This window comes from Schistocerca americana, chromosome 2 (genome assembly GCF_021461395.2).
Source record: "Schistocerca americana isolate TAMUIC-IGC-003095 chromosome 2, iqSchAmer2.1, whole genome shotgun sequence".
In the NCBI taxonomy this organism is placed as follows: domain Eukaryota; kingdom Metazoa; phylum Arthropoda; class Insecta; order Orthoptera; family Acrididae; genus Schistocerca; species Schistocerca americana.
Window position 1 is genome coordinate 392,637,277 of NC_060120.1, and position 19,185 is coordinate 392,656,461.

General features: G+C 37.9%; 1 protein-coding gene across 1 annotated transcript in view; it reads right to left on the reverse strand.

Annotated features, from left to right (window-relative positions):
* Nucleotides 1-19,185, reverse strand: part of LOC124595374 (chorion peroxidase-like) — a 57,209-nt gene that overhangs the window by 19,816 nt on the left and 18,208 nt on the right. The window contains exons 6-7 of the mRNA XM_047134090.1: nt 13,726-14,037; nt 10,594-10,776 (exon numbers count right to left, since the gene is read on the reverse strand). Of these exons, the coding sequence (XP_046990046.1) occupies nt 10,594-10,776; nt 13,726-14,037 (495 nt within the window). The remainder of the gene's footprint in view (nt 1-10,593; nt 10,777-13,725; nt 14,038-19,185) is intronic.

Here is a 19,185-nt window from a genome sequence, read left to right on the forward strand (position 1 = left end):
GCAGAGGATCAAGTAGGTAAAAAGACGAGGGCTAATAGAAATCCTTGGGTAACAGAAGAAATATTGAATTTAATTGATGAAAGGAGAAAATATAAAAATGCAGTAAATGAAACAGGCAAAAAGGAATACAAACGTCTCAAAAATGAGATCGACAGGAAGTGCAAAATGGCTAAGCAGGGATGGCTAGAGGACAAATGTAAGGATGTAGAGGCTTGTCTCACTAGAGGTAAGATAGATACTGCCTACAGGAAAATTAAAGAGACCTTTGGAGAAAAGAGAACCACTTGTATGAATATCAAGAGCTCAGATGGCAACCCAGTTCTAAGCAAAGAAGGGAAGGCAGAAAGGTGGAAGGAGTATGTAGAGGGTTTATACAAGGGCGATGTACTTGAGGACAATATTATGGAAATGGAAGAGGATGTAGATGAAGATGAAATGGGAGATAAGATACTGCGTGAAGAGTTTGACAGAGCACTGAAAGACCTGAGTCGAAACAAGGCCCCGGGAGTAGACAACATTCCATTAGAACTACTGATGGCCTTGGGACAGCCAGTCATGACAAAACTCTACCATCTGGTGAGCAAGATGTATGAGACAGGCGAAATACCCACAGACTTCAAGAAGAATATAATAATTCCAATCCCAAAGAAAGCAGGTGTTGACAGATGTGAAAATTACCGAACTATCAGTTTAATAAGTCACAGCTGCAAAATACTAACGCGAATTCTTTACAGACGAATGGAAAAACTAGTAGAAGCGGACCTCGGGGAAGATCAGTTTGGATTCCGTAGAAATGTTGGAACACGTGAGGCAATACTAACCTTACGACTTATCTTAGAAGAAAGATTAAGAAAAGGCAAACCTACGTTTCTAGCATTTGTAGACTTAGAGAAAGCTTTTGACAACGTTAACTGGAATACTCTCTTTCAAATTCTGAAGGTGGCAGGGGTAAAATACAGGGAGCGAAAGACTATTTACAATTTGTACAGAAACCAGATGGCAGTTACAAGAGTCGAGGGGCATGAAAGGGAAGCAGTGGTTGGGAAAGGAGTGAGACAGGGTTGTAGCCTCTCCCCGATGTTATTCAATCTGTATATTGAGCAAGCAGTAAAGGAAACAAAAGAAAAATTCGGAGTAGGTATTAAAATTCATGGAGAAGAAATAAAAACTTTGAGGTTCGCTGATGACATTGTAATTCTGTCAGAGACAGCAAAGGACTTGGAAAAGCAGTTGAACGGAATGGACAGTGTCTTGAAAGGAGGATATAAGATGAACATCAACAAAAGCAAAACGAGGATAATGGAATGTAGTCAAATTAAATCGGGTGATGCTGAGGGGATTAGATTAGGTAATGAGACACTTAAAGTAGTAAAGGAGTTTTGCTATTTAGGGAGTAAAATAACTGATGATGGTCGAAGTAGAGAGGATATAAAATGTAGACTGGCAATGGCAAGGAAATCGTTTCTGAAGAAGAGAAATTTGTTAACATCGAGTATAGATTTAATTGTCAGGAAGTCGTTTCTGAAAGTATTTCTATGGAGTGTAGCCATGTATGGAAGTGAAACATGGACAATAACCAGTTTGGACAAGAAGAGAATAGAAGCTTTCGAAATGTGGTGCTACAGAAGAATGCTGAAGATAAGGTGGGTAGATCACGTAACTAATGAGGAGGTATTGAATAGGATTGGGGAGAAGAGAAGTTTGTGGCACAACTTGACTAGAAGAAGGGATCGGTTGGTAGGACATGTTTTGAGGCATCAAGGGATCACAAATTTAGCATTGGAGGGCAGCATGGAGGGTAAAAATCGTAGAGGGAGACCAAGAGATCAATACACTAAGCAAATTCAGAAGGATGTAGGTTGTAGTAGGTACTGGGAGATGAAGAAGCTTGCACAGGATAGAGTAGCATGGAGAGCTGCATCAAACCAGTCTCAGGACTGAAGACCACAACAACAACAACATTGCAATGAGCAGTGACACATCTTGGCCGATCACTGCATGGATCATCATCAAAGCTCTCCCAACCAAACTTAAATTCATTTGTTCACTTGGAAACAGTTGACTATGAAGGAGCAGAGTCCGTCAGGGTATTCTGGAAATTGGCACGAATGTTCTATGCTTTCATACCTTTCTTTACGAAGTACTTAATCACTGCTCGAATCTCAATTTTTTTTCCATATTTGCAAATCGTTACATGGGAACAAAAACAGAGTCATGTCACCACCACAGTTCTCTTCCAAGAGCACTGATGTGGCACCTGTTTACAGGCAACAGTCCAATGAATATCACATGAGCAACTCGTTGCGTTAGCTCTGACTTCTCATAGTGATTCTGAGAACTTTTCAAACCACTCTCATATGATAATTGCTCCACACTCATGATACACTGAAAGTCCTCTTCAACACTGACCTTTCAGATCTGCGTAGGTGGTAATCTGTTTCGCATCACATGCTTGATTCTTGTTATTTCCATCCCCCACCCCACTTTTGAATTGTGTTAAAATCCTCTTGTACTTTCTATTCTTGATTTATGCTTCTTTATAATGCGCTCTCTCTACACTCCCCCCCCCCCCTCCCCCCTCCCTTGCATTTATTTATTCACCACAGATTTCTGCCTCTCTCTTTTTCCTTGTGGTCTTTCCTCCAGACTAGTTTTTTCTTTGCCTCTGCTCTTTGTCTTCTCTTCAATGGTGTTTCATTAATTTATCATTATTTCAAACATTATCTGCAGCCTACTTATTTCACTTTACTTACAGTCTGGTTGTAACCTCTTTTTAACCTTGCATTCTAAGAAACTTCTTTCTCTGTGTGACATATTCAATTCTTTTATTTTCTTCTTCTTCCATAGCTCATTGTCCTTTGATAATGTTCAAAACTGTTTACCGATTAAATTTAGTTTTGTGTTAGGTTGCTGTGTAAGTGTTGGGGAAATTTAGTAACTGATCTAGAACTTGTGAATGAAAGAAGAAACTTAACCAAAGATAATACTTAAAACTTTTGTATTATTCAGCAAACTGAAATCTTAACTTGAAATAGCAAGGCTTCAATAAAATGAACAATGTGAAGTCCATCTATTTACTACTTATTGAAAAAAAACTTGTGTGTTGTCTCTCCTGCAAATTGTTGTTAAATAGTAGGAAATATTTTGGGATTTCATCAAAAAGTTTGTATAGTAATAAAATGCATAAGTAGATGACTTGCAATACCTTAGAAGCAACATGAATAACTGTAAGTATACTCTCTGAGACACACATTCTCCTTAACTCTCATTACTCTAAATATGTAATTCTGCATCCATCTATTTGTTCATTTATTCATTCACTCACTCATTCATTGTGATCTACAGATACCATCAAGAAGAATCTTCAGGGATGTGGACTGAATGTATACACTGCATGAACAATAAACCATCACAATGTAGCATAACAATGTTATAACGATTGCACCAGATACATGTGATTTTGTGAGTTAGTGACAAATCCAATGCTTTGGAAAACAGTTATGTTAAATAGTGTTATGGCATAGAATAATAATGAGCAGGAAATTATAAACTTTTATTAAAACTTATTCGAATTGCCATGGGCAATATCAAGTTAAGCCAAAGACGCTGGCTGAAGCAGGAAGCATACCAGCACATTGCAAATGGGTCATGCCTGCAATGCATTATGCCACCTCCGCCGAGTGAGAAGTATGCATTCAGCAAAAGAAGTCTTTGACATAGAACCAAGGGAAGAGAGAGAAGCATGTTTATTTTCTTGTAAGTCATGGTGTGAGAAACTGTGTCTTACACAAGAACACATAGCAAGGACCTGATACAGCAGTTAACAGCTTGCTACCTGAATATGGCACAATAAAGATGGGAAATGTGGTCATTATGAACCAAGCCATTCAATATAGCCTCGTACTAGTTCTCTTTAAATACTTCAGTTTTCCAGCTCACATCAGTGAGTCACTGGGACCATGGCATTCACAGCAATATCACTGAATTGTATGATTATGACACTGTAGTGAATGTATATCCCAGACTCTTCAGCACAGTCAATGAACTAGCCAAAGATGTATTCAAGGTGACAGTTTTCACCTGATGAGCTTCACACAGCTCATGACCTATCATAGACTGATATGTAAACTGACTGTCTTCCAACAAGACCACTCACAGAGTGCTATTAGCACTGAATTTCAATACAGAAGCCAGCAGTTGGGCTTCTTGAAGTCCACTTTCCTGTTCAACACCTGGACATCTCCAGGTGATGAAACCTGCCAGGCTGGTAGGGAGGACATCAACCAACCACACGACTACTGACACCAGGTACATCACTGACAGATCATCAAGGGTCACTGTAGAATTCAGAGTTGGACCAAGGGCATTTCAACAGCCAGCGCAGGTAAACTTTTGTGCCGGGCATGGCTGCTGCATGCCTGCCGGCAACCCACCATAGCAGTGAGGTTGCGAACACTATCGTCTGGACATGCAGTCACTGAGCTAATTTAAGAGACATCAGCTAGAATCAAACAAACAACTGAATGAAGCATCATCTGAGGCTGGTGCAAAAGAGCAATAAATTGTAAACACAGTGAATAAATGTTTGAACTTCAAAAATGTTTTACTAGTATTGAAGATGCTTCACAGAAAAGAAAACAGTTACCTACATTTGTAACATCAGAGACCTATTTACAATACATAACTACTTATTATGCAACTTGCCATGTAACTAACTGGATTTTCAATCTTTGTATCTAAATAATCAGATAATTTGCATAAAACGTGGCCAATGATAAATGTTTTTAATTTTCTTTTTAATTGATGAGGATTCCTAATTTCTTGCTTTTTGTTAGGTGAGAGCTTGTTGAATACCTTTGCATGAGAGTATAGAATTATCTTCACTCTAAACCCTGGACTAGAAGACATTATCTGCATGAATATCATTGTCATCTTGTATTGAGATTGTGTGGCTCACAGTTCAGCTGAAACTGAGTTTTACTGGCAGCTACACAGAACAGTAATGAGGTAGTGTACTGAGATCTGACTGTAGAAATTCCAAGAACCTTAAATACACCTCTGCAAGATGTGAGGTTATTTACTTAACAGCATAAATTGTAGTATAATATATTACTGATCTGTTTCTACTTTATCTGTAATCTGTGCAACAACAGACTGTACTGTGAAATTATAATATACTTTTTTATGTATGGTAAGGAAATTTGAAATAGAATATAAATAATTTAGGGGTAAAGGAGACATCACCAAATAGTAGAGTCATTGACAGATCCACAAAAAATCTTGCTAGTTTTCAGAAAACTCCTTTAATGAGCTAGAAACTTAATTTGCTTTACATGCTTTGCCCCAGAAGCTAATTTCAAAACATAACTGGGAGTAAAAGTATGTAAAATAATCCAGTAATCTAACAAAAGATATTTCTAAAAGCAAAATGTGCTGATCTGGTCTTTTTGATTAGTTTATATATGTGTGGAGGCCATTTTAACACGTTATCCTGTTGGAGTCCACAGAATTTTACATAGTGTGTTTCTTTTAGTGTATTACCATTAATGACTGCTTCTGGTGCTAGTAAGTGTTTCTTACTTGTTTAAAACTGCATAATATAAATCTTTGTGAGGTTAAGTTTTAAACTACAGAATGAATTTTTGCTCTGCAGTGGAGCTTGTGCTGAGCACTGTTGTGGAAACCAACAGATGCACACAGAAGTAGAGGAAGACCTCATATTAACTGGAAACAAACTTTTGCAAAGAAACTTCAGTGCATGGTTATGAACTGAGAGGTAGCTGGAAACCTGGCACCTGATCTAGTTTGCTGGTTGAAACTTGTAGCCTGATTTGCTACTTACCATTAGAGGAATGAAGTCTAAGTCTGAGATATTGTAGGGATAACACCATTGGGGCTCCTGCATGTATCACTTACCCTCACACATTGTACTGCTTTTAACACACACATTTGTAGAACTTCCTGGCAGATTAAAAGTGTGTGGCAGACTAGGACTCAAACTTGGACCTTTGCCTCTCGTGACGGGTGCTCTACCAACTAAGCTATCCAAGGAGACTCTTGACCCACCATCACAGTCCTGCTGCTCCCAGTACCTCATCTTCTATCTCGCAAATTTCACAGAAGTTCTCCTGAATATCTGTGGGACTAGCACTACATTGAAGAAAGAAGGTACAGGCAGAAGTAGGGCTGTGAAGGTGGGTTGCTTAGTTGGTAGAGACCTTGCCTATAAAAGGCAAAGGTCCCAGCTTTGAGTTCTAGGCTGGCACAAAGATTTAATGTGCCAGGAAGGTTCAGGTCTTCAAATGTTTGCCATGAACCAATGCTAGGTATGTTCTGTATCTGGTGTCTGATAAGACTGAATTTGGGTCCTTGATTAACCCACTGGCTTATACAGCCAGCTCACAGCTGGTCACAGGTTTCAAGTCCATTGTTACATTGCCAGCTGTGAGACAGGCTGAGCAGCTATAGCTCTTTCTTAGTGTTTCTTTTTCTCCATTAACAGACATGAGATGACATGTTATATATCATTGGAAAACTGAAAAATCAGTCTGTTCAGTGGTGTACAACACGTTCAATTTCTTCTGACATTTTGTGAGTTACAAGCAATATTTTTCTGATTTTGTTAGGTCAATTCCATCAAGAAAATGCCCTCCAGAACTTGTGTAGTTTGCAAAGCATGGAAGGAGAAAAATAATACAAGGTATGAGTGTGAGAAATGTTAAGTGGCACTGCATAAAACTGTATTTTTTTGGGTATACCACACCAACAAAAACTTCTAAAACAGTATTATCTTCACTTGTCATTGGTTTGATAAATGCCAAGGATAGATTGATAAAGAATTTCTGTCAAAAAATTATATAATTTTGACAAAGGTGTGTAAGACAAAAATGCTGATTTTTGTAAATTCAAATAGTAAATATAGGGTTGACTATGGGGAATAAGACAAAAATGCTGATTTTTGTAAATTCAAATAGTAAATATAGGGTTGACTATGGGGAAAAATATTGGTAAGTCAATGGGTTAATTCACCTGTGTCATCAGCAAGCATTACTGTTTTTGAATAGTCATCCTAAGTCACTGGAAGATACCTTACTTGTATTAAGAACAAGAGTGGATCTAATACAGATTCTTGTGGGATGCCAGTGCTATGTTCCTTAATTTTGATGTTATTTTCATACCTGTGGCACAGTCTGTCGTTGTGGAACACTGCTTCTGCTATGAATGTGAGATTTCATCCATCCTAGATGGAGTCCACTAAAAATGTAAATGTCATGTGACTAGGGTCTCCCCGTCAGGTAGACTGTTCGCCGGGTGCAAGTCTTTCGATTTGATGCCACTTCAGTGACTTGCTCATCAATTGTGATGAAATGATGATGAGTAGGACAACAAAACACCCAGTCCCTGAGTGGAGAAAATCTCCGACCCAGCTGGGAATTGAACCTGGGCTCTTAGGATTGACATTCTGTCACGCTGACCACTCAGCTACCAGGGGCGGACATAGATGCCACTAAACCCATAACATTTTAGTTTATCAAGTAGAATTTCACAGCCTGTACAATCTAAGGCTTTGATAAGGTCATAGAATATATCACTAGGATCAAACTGTTCTGTTTAGCTCTCCATGGAAGTCTTTTCTCACACCTTGTATGTGTCTATAAGTGAAGAACCCTATACTAAAGTCAAACCAGAGGCAGTTAACATGTTCTGCTCACAACAGTGGGTCAATACTAGATATAGTCCAGTTTCTCAAAAATCTCTTAAAATATGTCTGTAAAAATAAATGGTTTGCTTATCTCCAGTTTTATGGTTGAGTGTTGTTACAAAATATTGAAACCTGTCAGTAAATACACCTTAAAATCATGACTGTTTACAAAGATAGCTTCTGCAGCTACATACATACATATTCCACATGCCATTATATGGTGCATGATGGAGGGTTCCTTGTACCAATACTAGTCATTTTCTTTCCTGCTCCACATGCAAACAGAGTGGGGATAAAACGACTGTCTGTGTGCCTCCATATAAGCTCCAATTTCTCTTATCTTCATGGTCCTTACATGAAATGTGCACTGGTGGCACGCAATTCTTGTGCAGTCAGCTTCAAATATTGGTTCATTAAATTTCTTCCACTGTGTTTCACAAAAAGTCATTTTCCCTCCAGGGGTCCCCATTTGAGTCCTTGAAACATCTCCATAATACCCACGTGTTGATGGAACCTAAGCCGGCTGAAGTGGCTGTGCGGTTAAAGGCGCTGCAGTCTGGAACCGCAAGACCGCTACGGTCGCAGGTTCGAATCCTGCCTCGGGCATGGATGTTTGTGATGTCCTTAGGTTAGTTAGGTTTAACTAGTTCTAAGTTCTAGGGGACTAATGACCTCAGCAGTTGAGTCCCATAGTGCTCAGAGCCATTTTTTTTTTATGGAACCTACTGGTTACAAATCTGTCAGTCTGCCTCTGAATTGCTTCAATTCCTTCCTTGAATTTGATCTGATAGGGATCCCAAACACTCAAGCAGTACACAAGAGCAGGTTGCACTAGTGTTCTATATGCAGTCTCCTTTATAGATGGGCTACACTTTCCTAACATTCTCCCAGTGAACCAGAGTGAACCATTCACCTTCTCTGGTCTCCTCTTTAGATGAGCTACACTTTCCTAACATTCACCCAATAAACCAAAGTTGACCATCACTTTCCCTGCTATCATCCACATGTTCTCATTTGTGTAATGTGATATGTGGTTTATTCATCTCATTACGTACAATTTTCAAATCATTTGATTTGATGTACAGGTGACATATCAAGGTTTACAAAAGAAACTTTTTTCACTTTTTTGAGAGAAATACAAAAGTTTACATTATATTTTACATTTCTAAGTTACAGCTACACACGTACATAAAATAATACATGTAATACAATCCCTGTGTTCAGACTGTGAAGCTGTCCTCAATGAATTCATCAACAGAATAACAACACATTTCCACCAGAAGAGTAGAGCAATCTTTTCAGTGAACTAATCTCCATTTTAAATATATTACTGCCTTTTATTTTACTGAAAATTTTTAACGCCATATACTCTGGTGTTTGGGCATAAAGTTTTAAATTATGTGTTGGAAGTTTGAAGTTATCTCTGTGGCGAATGCTGTAGTATTTCATTTCATATTGCTTTGAAACATTATGCCTAAGTACTGAATCAGTGTGACTGTTTCAAACAGCACTCAGCTAATGTTGTATTTGTACATTATGAGATTCTTTTTCCTATTCACCTGCACTATCTTACATTTTTCTACATTTAGAGCAAGCTTTCATTCATCATACCTACTACTCTACTACTACTACTACTACTACTAACTAGAAATTATCTTTTATCTTCCTACAGTCACCCACAACACCTCCCCATACACCATAGCACCATCAGAAAACAGCTGCAGATTCTGCTTGCCCCATCCATCAGATCATTCGTGTATCTAGAGAATAAGAGAAATTCTATCACACTTCCCTGGGGCACTCCTGATGATACCCTTGTCTCTGATGAACAGTCATCTTTGAGGATAACTAACTGGGTTCTATTACTTAAGATGTCTTTGAGCCACTTGCATATCTGGAAACTTATTCCATATGCTCATAACTTCATCAACAGTCTGCACTGGGCCACAGTATCAAATGTTTCCTGGAAAGCTGAGACTATGGACTTTTCCTATTCCCCTTCTTCCATGGTTCACAGGGTATCATGTGAGAAAAGGGCAACCTGAGTTTCACGTGAGTGATTCATTCTAAATCCATCCTGATTTACGGGCAGAAGCTTTTCCATCTCAAAGAAATTTATTATATTCAAACTCGGACTGTGTTCAAAGATTCTGCAGCAAAACAATGTTAAGGAAACTGTCCTGAAATTTTGTTTGTCCATTGTTTTATCCTTCTTATACACAGGAATCACCTGTGCTTTTGCTCCACTTGCTAGGGAATCTGTGCTGAGCAGAAGGTTCATGATAAATGCAAGCTAATAAGGGGCCAATGCCATAGTGTACTCTCTGTAAAACCAAATTGGCATCGCATTCAGACTTGGTGACTTATTTGTTTCCAACTCTTTTAGTTGGTCCTCTATGCCAAGGAACCTATTACTATATCCTCCATATGGGGTTCTGTGTGAGACAGGCAAACAACAGTATGTTTGTACAGTCCTCGTGCACAAATGGTTTCAGAACACGAAATTTAAAACTTCAGCTTTCCTTTTTCTATCTTCTATTGCCATGCAAAACTGGTCAACAAGTGACTGGATAGAAACCTTCAGCCTGCTTAGCAATTTTATGTAGGACCAGAATTGTCTCAGGTTCTCAGCAAGATCTTTTGCTCTCTTTTGCTAAGGTATGAGGGTGGAAGTTGTTATATGCTTTGCTCATTTATCTTTTTACAGACATACAAATTTCTTATCGGTAATCTTATCATACCAGTACAACATTTTAATACTCACCTAGAAGCGCCCTCATAGCCAGAGGAACTAATGATTTTTAATTACCAGATCAATTTTGTAATTAATTAATAGTTAAAAATTGTTAGTATTACTTATTTCGATAAAACAAAATAAAAGGAATACTTACTGAAAGGCAATAATCTATGTCTACTGTCACAACGAAGAAGACTTGGCTGCACCAGGCTGTGACCAAAACGAAAAGCTGCTGTGGCAAATGCATTCAGTGCTGTTGGGTTCACTTTTATATGGTAACCCTTGTAGTACCCCTTCTGGGTCAGATTCAGCTCAAAAAGTTTGATCACATCTTGTCCTACAGTAAGAAAAGGAAAACAACATATTTCAGTGAGGCAGTAGCTTTTAATTGTTGCAGATAAGCAGTATTTTATGTCCACTTGGTCATTTTTATCAATATAACAAGAAGTAATAGCTTTAGAAAAATAAGTCATAATATTTGTGTGTACATTCTGACAATGATAATTAAATTGCTCATTTAATAAGAGCCTTTACAATGGAATTCTTCTGAGTTTTCTAGGCATATGAGTAGACTATATTCAATGCAGAGTGGGTGGCAACTATCAGAATGAAGACAGTTCTGTCATTTGATGGATATATAGTACACGTACATTGTAAGTTAATGCCATCTTTCTGTCATCAATTGGTAAGCCTCAGGACAATTCGACAGGAAGATGTAGGGCCACTGGAGATTGGCAAGAATATTTTGACAGTACAGTACTGTCTCAGGTGAAATGAGGGTAGCAGACTCAGGTCATCATTTCCACTCAGTGAGCTGTGAAAGTATTGTTTTCAGTGTGATTCAGCTTGCTCTTGGTTTAGTAAAGTTACAGAAAATCTGAGACCCCTAAACTCCTGCATGTGAGAAGAAACTCATTTTGATTCTTTGACTTCCCCCAGTGTAATTCATCATGAAATACTTCAAGGGCGAACAGCTGGATGTCAGTGTCCAGTGGATACAAGTGACCAAATTGCCATCATGAGATGCATTTGATGATGGTAATGTGGTCACTTGCAGAAAATTGTACTCACTGGATACTGACATCTGGCTCTTCACCCACAAACTATTTTGTCAACAAACTCGTTGACACCTTGTGACTGTTCCTGTACCAAAAGCTCTGAAAGTTTTTTTTTCTTTCACAGTTATAATTAAGAAGCTTACAATACACAAATGAATATAGATATGATAATGGAAAGTCCTTGGTGAATATAAATTTATGTAGGGATGCCCACCAATCAGTTATCCAGCTGAGTGAACAGTCATTGTCAAGCAGTGTTGCAAGAGCAGATTTGACAACACAATGGAACTACATGTTGCTTCAATGGCTGCTTCACAGCCCATGTCATCTGGATCCTTCCCAAAAAGACCAACTTCCGTGAATTACATACCTGGGAACTGCCCTTACAATACATCCTTCAATCCTGTAATCCTCCTGGCCTCAATATTCACTTTTCCCTGCTCCTCGCCTGCCTTCGTCCCTGTCCCAAGTCCCTAACTTCACTCACCTGGCACTCAAACTCTACTCTCCACAGTCACCCACTTCTTCATCTTATTTCCCTTTCATACTCCACTCTTTCATGTCAATGTGCTCTGTGCTCTACACCTTCCACCTCTGACCAGAATGAGCCCATTGATACCACATTTGTATCATCCAAGTTGAGCTGCAGTGCTGACACAATCTAGTCAGCTGAGATAATGTATGCATACAGCGTATGTGTACTCTATAGCTCCGAAGAAGTATTCATCTTAAAGCTAGCAATGTTCTCCATCTTGTTCATGAGCCTATTGACGACTCAGTGATGAATCAATGTCTATCTAGTTGATGAGTATTTACAAATGCAGAAGGCTATGTTAATAAGTGATACATCAAATGAAAGGTAGGTAAGTTTCTCATTTGATGTAATGACAAATTTGTATACCTCTTGATTTGGTAATGGTGTTGGATCTCAATAATAAACACAGACACTCATGTTATCCCACAAGATCCCTATCATCCTACACATCAGATACTTAGTGTAAGATGTTTTAGTTGAAATTTCACTAATTAATTAAAGTGGTCATTAATAAAACCATCAGTTACTCTAAACAGGCATGGCACATGTAAAGTTTACACATACCATTTAAAAGGGCTCCTAAAAATGGAATATATGAGTATATCGTAATAATCTGTACATTAATTTTTTATTGTTTAATGCCACAATCTCATGGTTATCAAATACATGTTTTAATTGCAGTAACTAAACTACTCAACCAAAGTTAGTTTGTAAAGTTCCAAATGGTGGCACAAAAAGGTGCTTATTTTCATAATTTAGTTGTGAATTATGTAACATTTTAAATGCTGGGCCATTTATTTCAGTTTAAAGTGAAAAGAGAAGAGGTTGGAAAGGGTAGGCAGTATTTCTGATGAGTTTTTAAAGATTGGCACGGATGCTCTCAGGATGTTTTGCTCATTGTCATTTGTCTTTTGCTTGTAGTCATGAACTTGGTAAGTGAGCAGTCGCTTGGTAGTTTTTCAGTGCAAGTGTTTTGCAGCACTTGAAATTGTGACTGTTTTGTTGTTGCAGTGGGGACTTAGAAATAGTTTACATCACTTTGACAACGGATTATCACTGTTGCAACACTTCAACTTTTTGTGAATGACTGCTTTGATGCAGCAATGGGACTCAGCTTCACATGTGATGATTGGATTTGTGGGATTGGCTAGCACTTTTTTGTGATTATTAGGACTGAGTGAAGTATTTAAAAGAGTGTAATGGAATGTGATCATATGCTATCTCAACTGCCATTTTTAAGGCAATAATTTTTCAATGTGAGGCTGAATGATAAACAGTTATATTTCATTCTTGTAAACATGTAATGTGAAGTACTGTTTTGATGACCTATTGGCATAGTACCTATAATCAATTTTATTTGCAAGTGCACTAGTCTCCTCACCCTTCAGTATTAATTTAGCATTGTCAGCATTTATAATATTGGGCCGTAGGGTAAAACAGTGATAGTCTCCCATACGATTAGTTAGCTGGTGTAAAGGAATTGTGAGAGATCATACATTAGTCTATACTCCATATTTTCATACTAAGCAGGAGTTTGGCACACAAATAAGGCACATTGCAGTCTAAACAGCAAATCTGTTGTCAGTTGGTATAAGTTAAATTATAAGATGGTTGTCAAACAACTTTTAAGATGACTTTCATCATTGGGTTAACATACTTGACAGTCTTAGTTTGACTTTAAATGTATACTTACCCAACACAATAGGCAGAAATTCTCTATATGTTATATGCTGCATCATAGAACCGATAATCTTTCGTGCTTCTTGATAAATCCTCTCATCATCCCAATGTGGATTTATACCAATGAGCTTTGTAGCCAGATTATTGTGTGCACGCAGCCATAGAGTATGCATAGCAATAAGTCCTGGCTGCTCATTAACACGATGATCTCCTGCACTGAAGCAGCGAACACCAGAATTGTAACGACACAGTTCAGGGGATGTGTGCCCTGTGGCAGGTGGTGGAAGTGGTAAACGTGACTGCATCCGTGTGTAGCGCAGAAATCCTGTAATGCAAGGATATGATGACAAAGTTTATTTTTAAACATTTTGGTGCTGTTGTAGTCAAAGCTTTTCAAAGAATAGAAAAAGTAGAAGTATGGAAACATTATTATAGTCAAATAAATCTAAAGTAAACCTTGAGTTTGCTGATCAAAGTAGACATAGTCATTGATAGATGGCAACATTAGCAGTTTTCCCTCTAGTTCAGTGTATAACCTAAAGCACTGTGTGACTTTCCTAAATAGTTACTGAATATTTTTGATTACTCACCCTTACAGGATGAAAGAACTTCTATTTCCAAAAGATGGATAGCATTATCACCACTTCTTTGTTTGTCTATGTTTCCAGTGTCATCTGACAACTAGCAAATTATCATTTTTTTTGCAGATTACAGTTACATTTAGGAGATATTCAGTAACCCTGTTGGACATGCAGATAGATGATGCAGACATATCGATATTTGTAATGTCACACACATCCAGCAAGGGCACCTTTGGTGGGAACAATATCAGTCACTTTCATAATCTTTTTTCATGACCCATATATAAGTCCATTTAAGCAGCTGTGTCTGTCTCAGTTACAGGTATCCAACTCACCTATACAAGTGGATCATGCAGCACCAGCTGTTTGCTATGTGTTTACTGCAGCAGGTAATGAACTTGGGAGTTTTGCCATCTCATGCCTACATGGAAATCTGATTACAAAATTTGTGTTTCCAACTAAGTCGTGCTTGGACTTAGCTCTCTTACTCTAAGACACTCTCCAAATAATTTCTATAGTGGTTCAGACAACTATTTTGCCAAGAACTGTATCTATTTGGTTCATAGACTAATTGACTATGTTAAGTGCACTGATGTTACAGAAATTATTTATGTTCAGTAATTGTTGTGGTCCAAAATGAGGGTTACAACAAGATCCTCATCTTAATAGTGAATATATGTTGGTCACTTTGTGTTGATTTCACATTACACATTGTATAAATACTAAGGAGATTATGTGATGGCACATGTTCTAATTTCATCAAGAACAAAAACTTTCATAGATGAAATGAGACACTGTTGCCTGTACTTGGAACTGAATATCTTGGTGCACTTATATTCTTCAGTGTATGTAGTAACTTATGTAATGAGATGGGGATAAAGGCTATTGAAACACACAAACATTGGGGTTAAACATTAGTTGACTAAATCTGCTGCATATGATTATTTACATCCCATGCGTAGAGGTTATTAAAATGAAACTATAGAGATTGTGCACCTTAATTACATAAGGCTGCATGATTGAGGATAATCTCTGCTTCAAATTTCATGAGACATTCACATCTTTAAATGGCATTTACATGGTCTTCATTTCTTGCACATACTATGAAGAAAATTAAGCAAAACTGTGTTCCTGATTAGCTGGTAAATCAGTTTGTATGAGAAGCACATAAAAGGGAAAACTTGTGTCAAGAATGTCTCATATATATAGGCTTTAAAAATGCCATTTTGAACAACATTCATGTTACCAAGCTACTGCCCAACCCTTTTCTCTACCTGGTGAGTGATTGTCTCTAGTCATACCTTGTTTTGTATGTCACCCATGACTTTCTGCTGTTGCCAGAGATGGTGATCATGTGCGTGTTAGGTGTGTTTGCTTGTGTGAATGAATGTGTATATTAGAGAAGGAAAGTTGCTACTTACCATATAGTGGAGATGCTGAGTTGCGATAGGCACAATGAAAAGATTCACACAGTTATAGCTTTCAGCCCTTAAGGCCTTTGTCAGCAGTAGACACACACACACACACACACACACACACACACACATGCAAATGCAACTTGCACACACGTCTGCAGTCTCAAAGAGCTGAAACCACACTTAGACTGCATAAATAAATAAATACGTGTGTGTGTGTGTGTGTGTGTGTGTGTGTGTGTGTGTGTGTGTGTGCTGACAAAGGCCTTAATGGCTGAAATCTATAATTGTGTGAACCTTTGTGTTGTGCCTATCGTGACTCAGCATCTCCGCTATATGGTGAGTAGCGAAACTTTCCTTCTCTGGTATTGTTACATTCCATCCTGGATTTTCCATTGTTTGAATGTGTGTATTTCTTTTTATGGAGAAGTCTTTGGCAAAAAGCTAAATGTTTAATAGTCTTTTCTTTGTGCCTGTCTACAATTCAACATGTCATTTTTATATGGTGAGTAGCAATCTTATCTTTTTTCTTATACTGTTGTAATAATGCAATTAGTTTTTCAATTTTAAATATATTTTTATATGTAGAATATGAGTTCCTGGAACATAAAAAGGTGAACATATATTATATAAAAAATCACCACAGTAATGATTGGGAGCTAATTATTTAGTCCTAATGCAATATCTTCTTGTTACTCAATAATGGCCAAGAAGGTTAACTACCTAACTGAGATGCTGTGGCAGTAATGCACATGTGATTTTAACCAGCTAATGAAAATGACAGACAGTCCAGAGGAGTGAGGTGTTACACATGATTGGAAAAAAATGCACAGGTCATTCCTGTTTTCAAGAAAGATCATAAAACAGGTGCGCAAAACTACAAAACTCTTACATATGTCTGTTGTAGAATGTATTGTGACATATTTGGAAACCAAAAGTCACCTCTCTAGGAATCAACATGGGTTCTAAAAACAGTGAACTAGTGAAACCCAGCTCTTGCTGTTCATCCAGGAGACCCAGTAAGCAGCAGGCACTGATGCCCAGGTAACTGCTGTATTCCCTGATTTCCATAAGCGATTCAATACAGTGCCACACAGCTGCATAATGAAGAAAATATGAGTGTACAGAATATCAAACCAGCTGTGGGATTTGACTGAAGAGTTCCTAGCAAACAGAATGCAGCAGGTTGTGGCGCCGATGAAATTGACACCAACATCGACATGCATTCATTTTTGGACTCTAAGCATTATCTTTGGCTGTTCTGCCATGTTCAGTTCAGTTCTCTGTGATCCTTGTATGTGTTAAGGTTAATAAATGAACTATGGCTAAATGGGTGTGATTATTGGTGCAACCAACCCGGTAATCCTCCTCAATGTCATTATTCATGGAGAGAAGTGTCCAGATATAAAAGTAGCTTTGGATGAGCCAAAAGGGAGTGTTATTTGTCATTTAACAACAGTAGAAGTTTCATGAAGCTTTAAAATGGATGATGTGTTGTATACAGAGAAGTTGCAGTGCAAGAAAACTGTAGCAAAATGCATGAAGAACTGCAGAGGATTAACATTTGATGCAAGGAATGACACTTGACCCTCAGCATTCATAAATGTAATGTGTTGCACGTGCATAGACAGAAATACTTATTATTGCAAGATAAAATAATTGCAGAAGAGTCACTGTGAGCAGGACTATGTGTATGGAGTGATTTAAAGTGGGACAACCACATAAAAATAATTGAAGCGAAGTCAGATGCCATAGCTCACAAAGCCCTAGTTCAACAAATATTTGAATAATGCTTGTCAGTATGGGATCTGTACCAGGTAGGACTAATAGAGTAAATAGAGAAGATTGTGAGAAGAACAGTGTGTTTCATTACAGAATCATTTAGTAAGCCAGAAAGCATCACAGAGATGGTCAACCAACTCCAGAGGCAAACGCTGCAAGAGAAGCATTCAGCACCATGGTGTGGTTAATTGTTAAAGTTCGAAGAGTGTAAACCTACATTCCCAGAAGAGACAACTAATGTATTGCTTCCTCCTACATATATCTTGCAAAAAGACCAGGAAGATAAAATAAGAGAGCTTTGACCCTCATGAAGGCTTACCAGCGGTTGTTCTTCCCGCAAACCATTCGCAACTGGAATAGAAAAGGGGGAAAGTGACACAGATACACAAAATACACTCCACCACATACCACTATGTGGCTTGTGGAATATAGATGTAGACACAGATGTAATATGATTGCCCTCCATGGAATGCAAGACACTGACTGCTGCATGGTAATCCCCTGATAGTCAGCATGCCCTAGCTTTTCACAAGTGTCCATACATTGGCATGTTGCCAAACTTTTGATATTGTTACAGAATGTAATATTCACACCATGGGTCAGCACACTGCATCAGTTTGGTACAAGTTGAGCAACATATCACACCATTTACTTTTAATTAGTGGCCAAAACACAACATTTTGTTCTTTATTCTAGCAGGATATTTTATGCATAAATAATGTCAGAGCCCAAATCTGCTATAGGTGGGAGTCATCCATGATTTTTCTAAAAAATACACTACAGTATAGTCCCTTCAAGACAGGATTTGTGAATAGCATAATCAGATGGTATAAGTAGGAGCTCTGTGATGCACTCCATCCACTATTTGGATGTTACCTGCCATTGTCATTTACAAATTAGAGGAGTCTCTGTGACTGTGCTGATTCTAGTGTGACTTCTGATACACAAAAATTTATGGATATATATACAGTGTCATGCATGGAATAGTTAGTTTCCTGTTTGGTGGGTGGTCAATGCTTCTCAGGAATCAGTTTGTTATAATCATATTTTCAGCCAACCCTTGATGAAAACTCAGGGAAGTTCATTATCATTAACATTTCATTTAGCTTCAAGAAATATCATAGCCACCTTTCAGTTTCACTAGTGTGTTGGCTGTTTTTCAGTGGTTTCTAGAACAACTTCTACGTCATGTACCCAATTGCACTGATTAAATTGACCTCTTGTGCAACTTCCAGCAGATTTTTTTGCTACTACAGCATGTAGTTTAGCATTTCAACATACAAAAATGTCTATTATTCCAACCAGAAGTAGAGTATTTGGAGCCTATTTTCAGCAAAGATACGGAGTGATCTACAAATCTCCTGATCTTCAATTATGTGAAGCATTGCCTGTTCCTTCACACCAGGTAATCTAGACTCATTCCTGTAACTATTGCCTCAATACACCCTTTTTCTACCATATTCACTGTCTTCATTTAACATTTTTTACTTTATTTTACACGTCTAGTTTTGTAGGATCAGACTGAGGAGAAAATCTCCATGGTTATGGAATGAGTCAATACATGGTATTACCACAGATAAAATAAAATGTAGACAAATCATGTGCAGGTGATAATCTGTGAATATATATTAGCATAATCAAAAGTTTAACACAAGAATTAGGTTAATTTTTTCCCAGGGACTCCCCAACAAAATA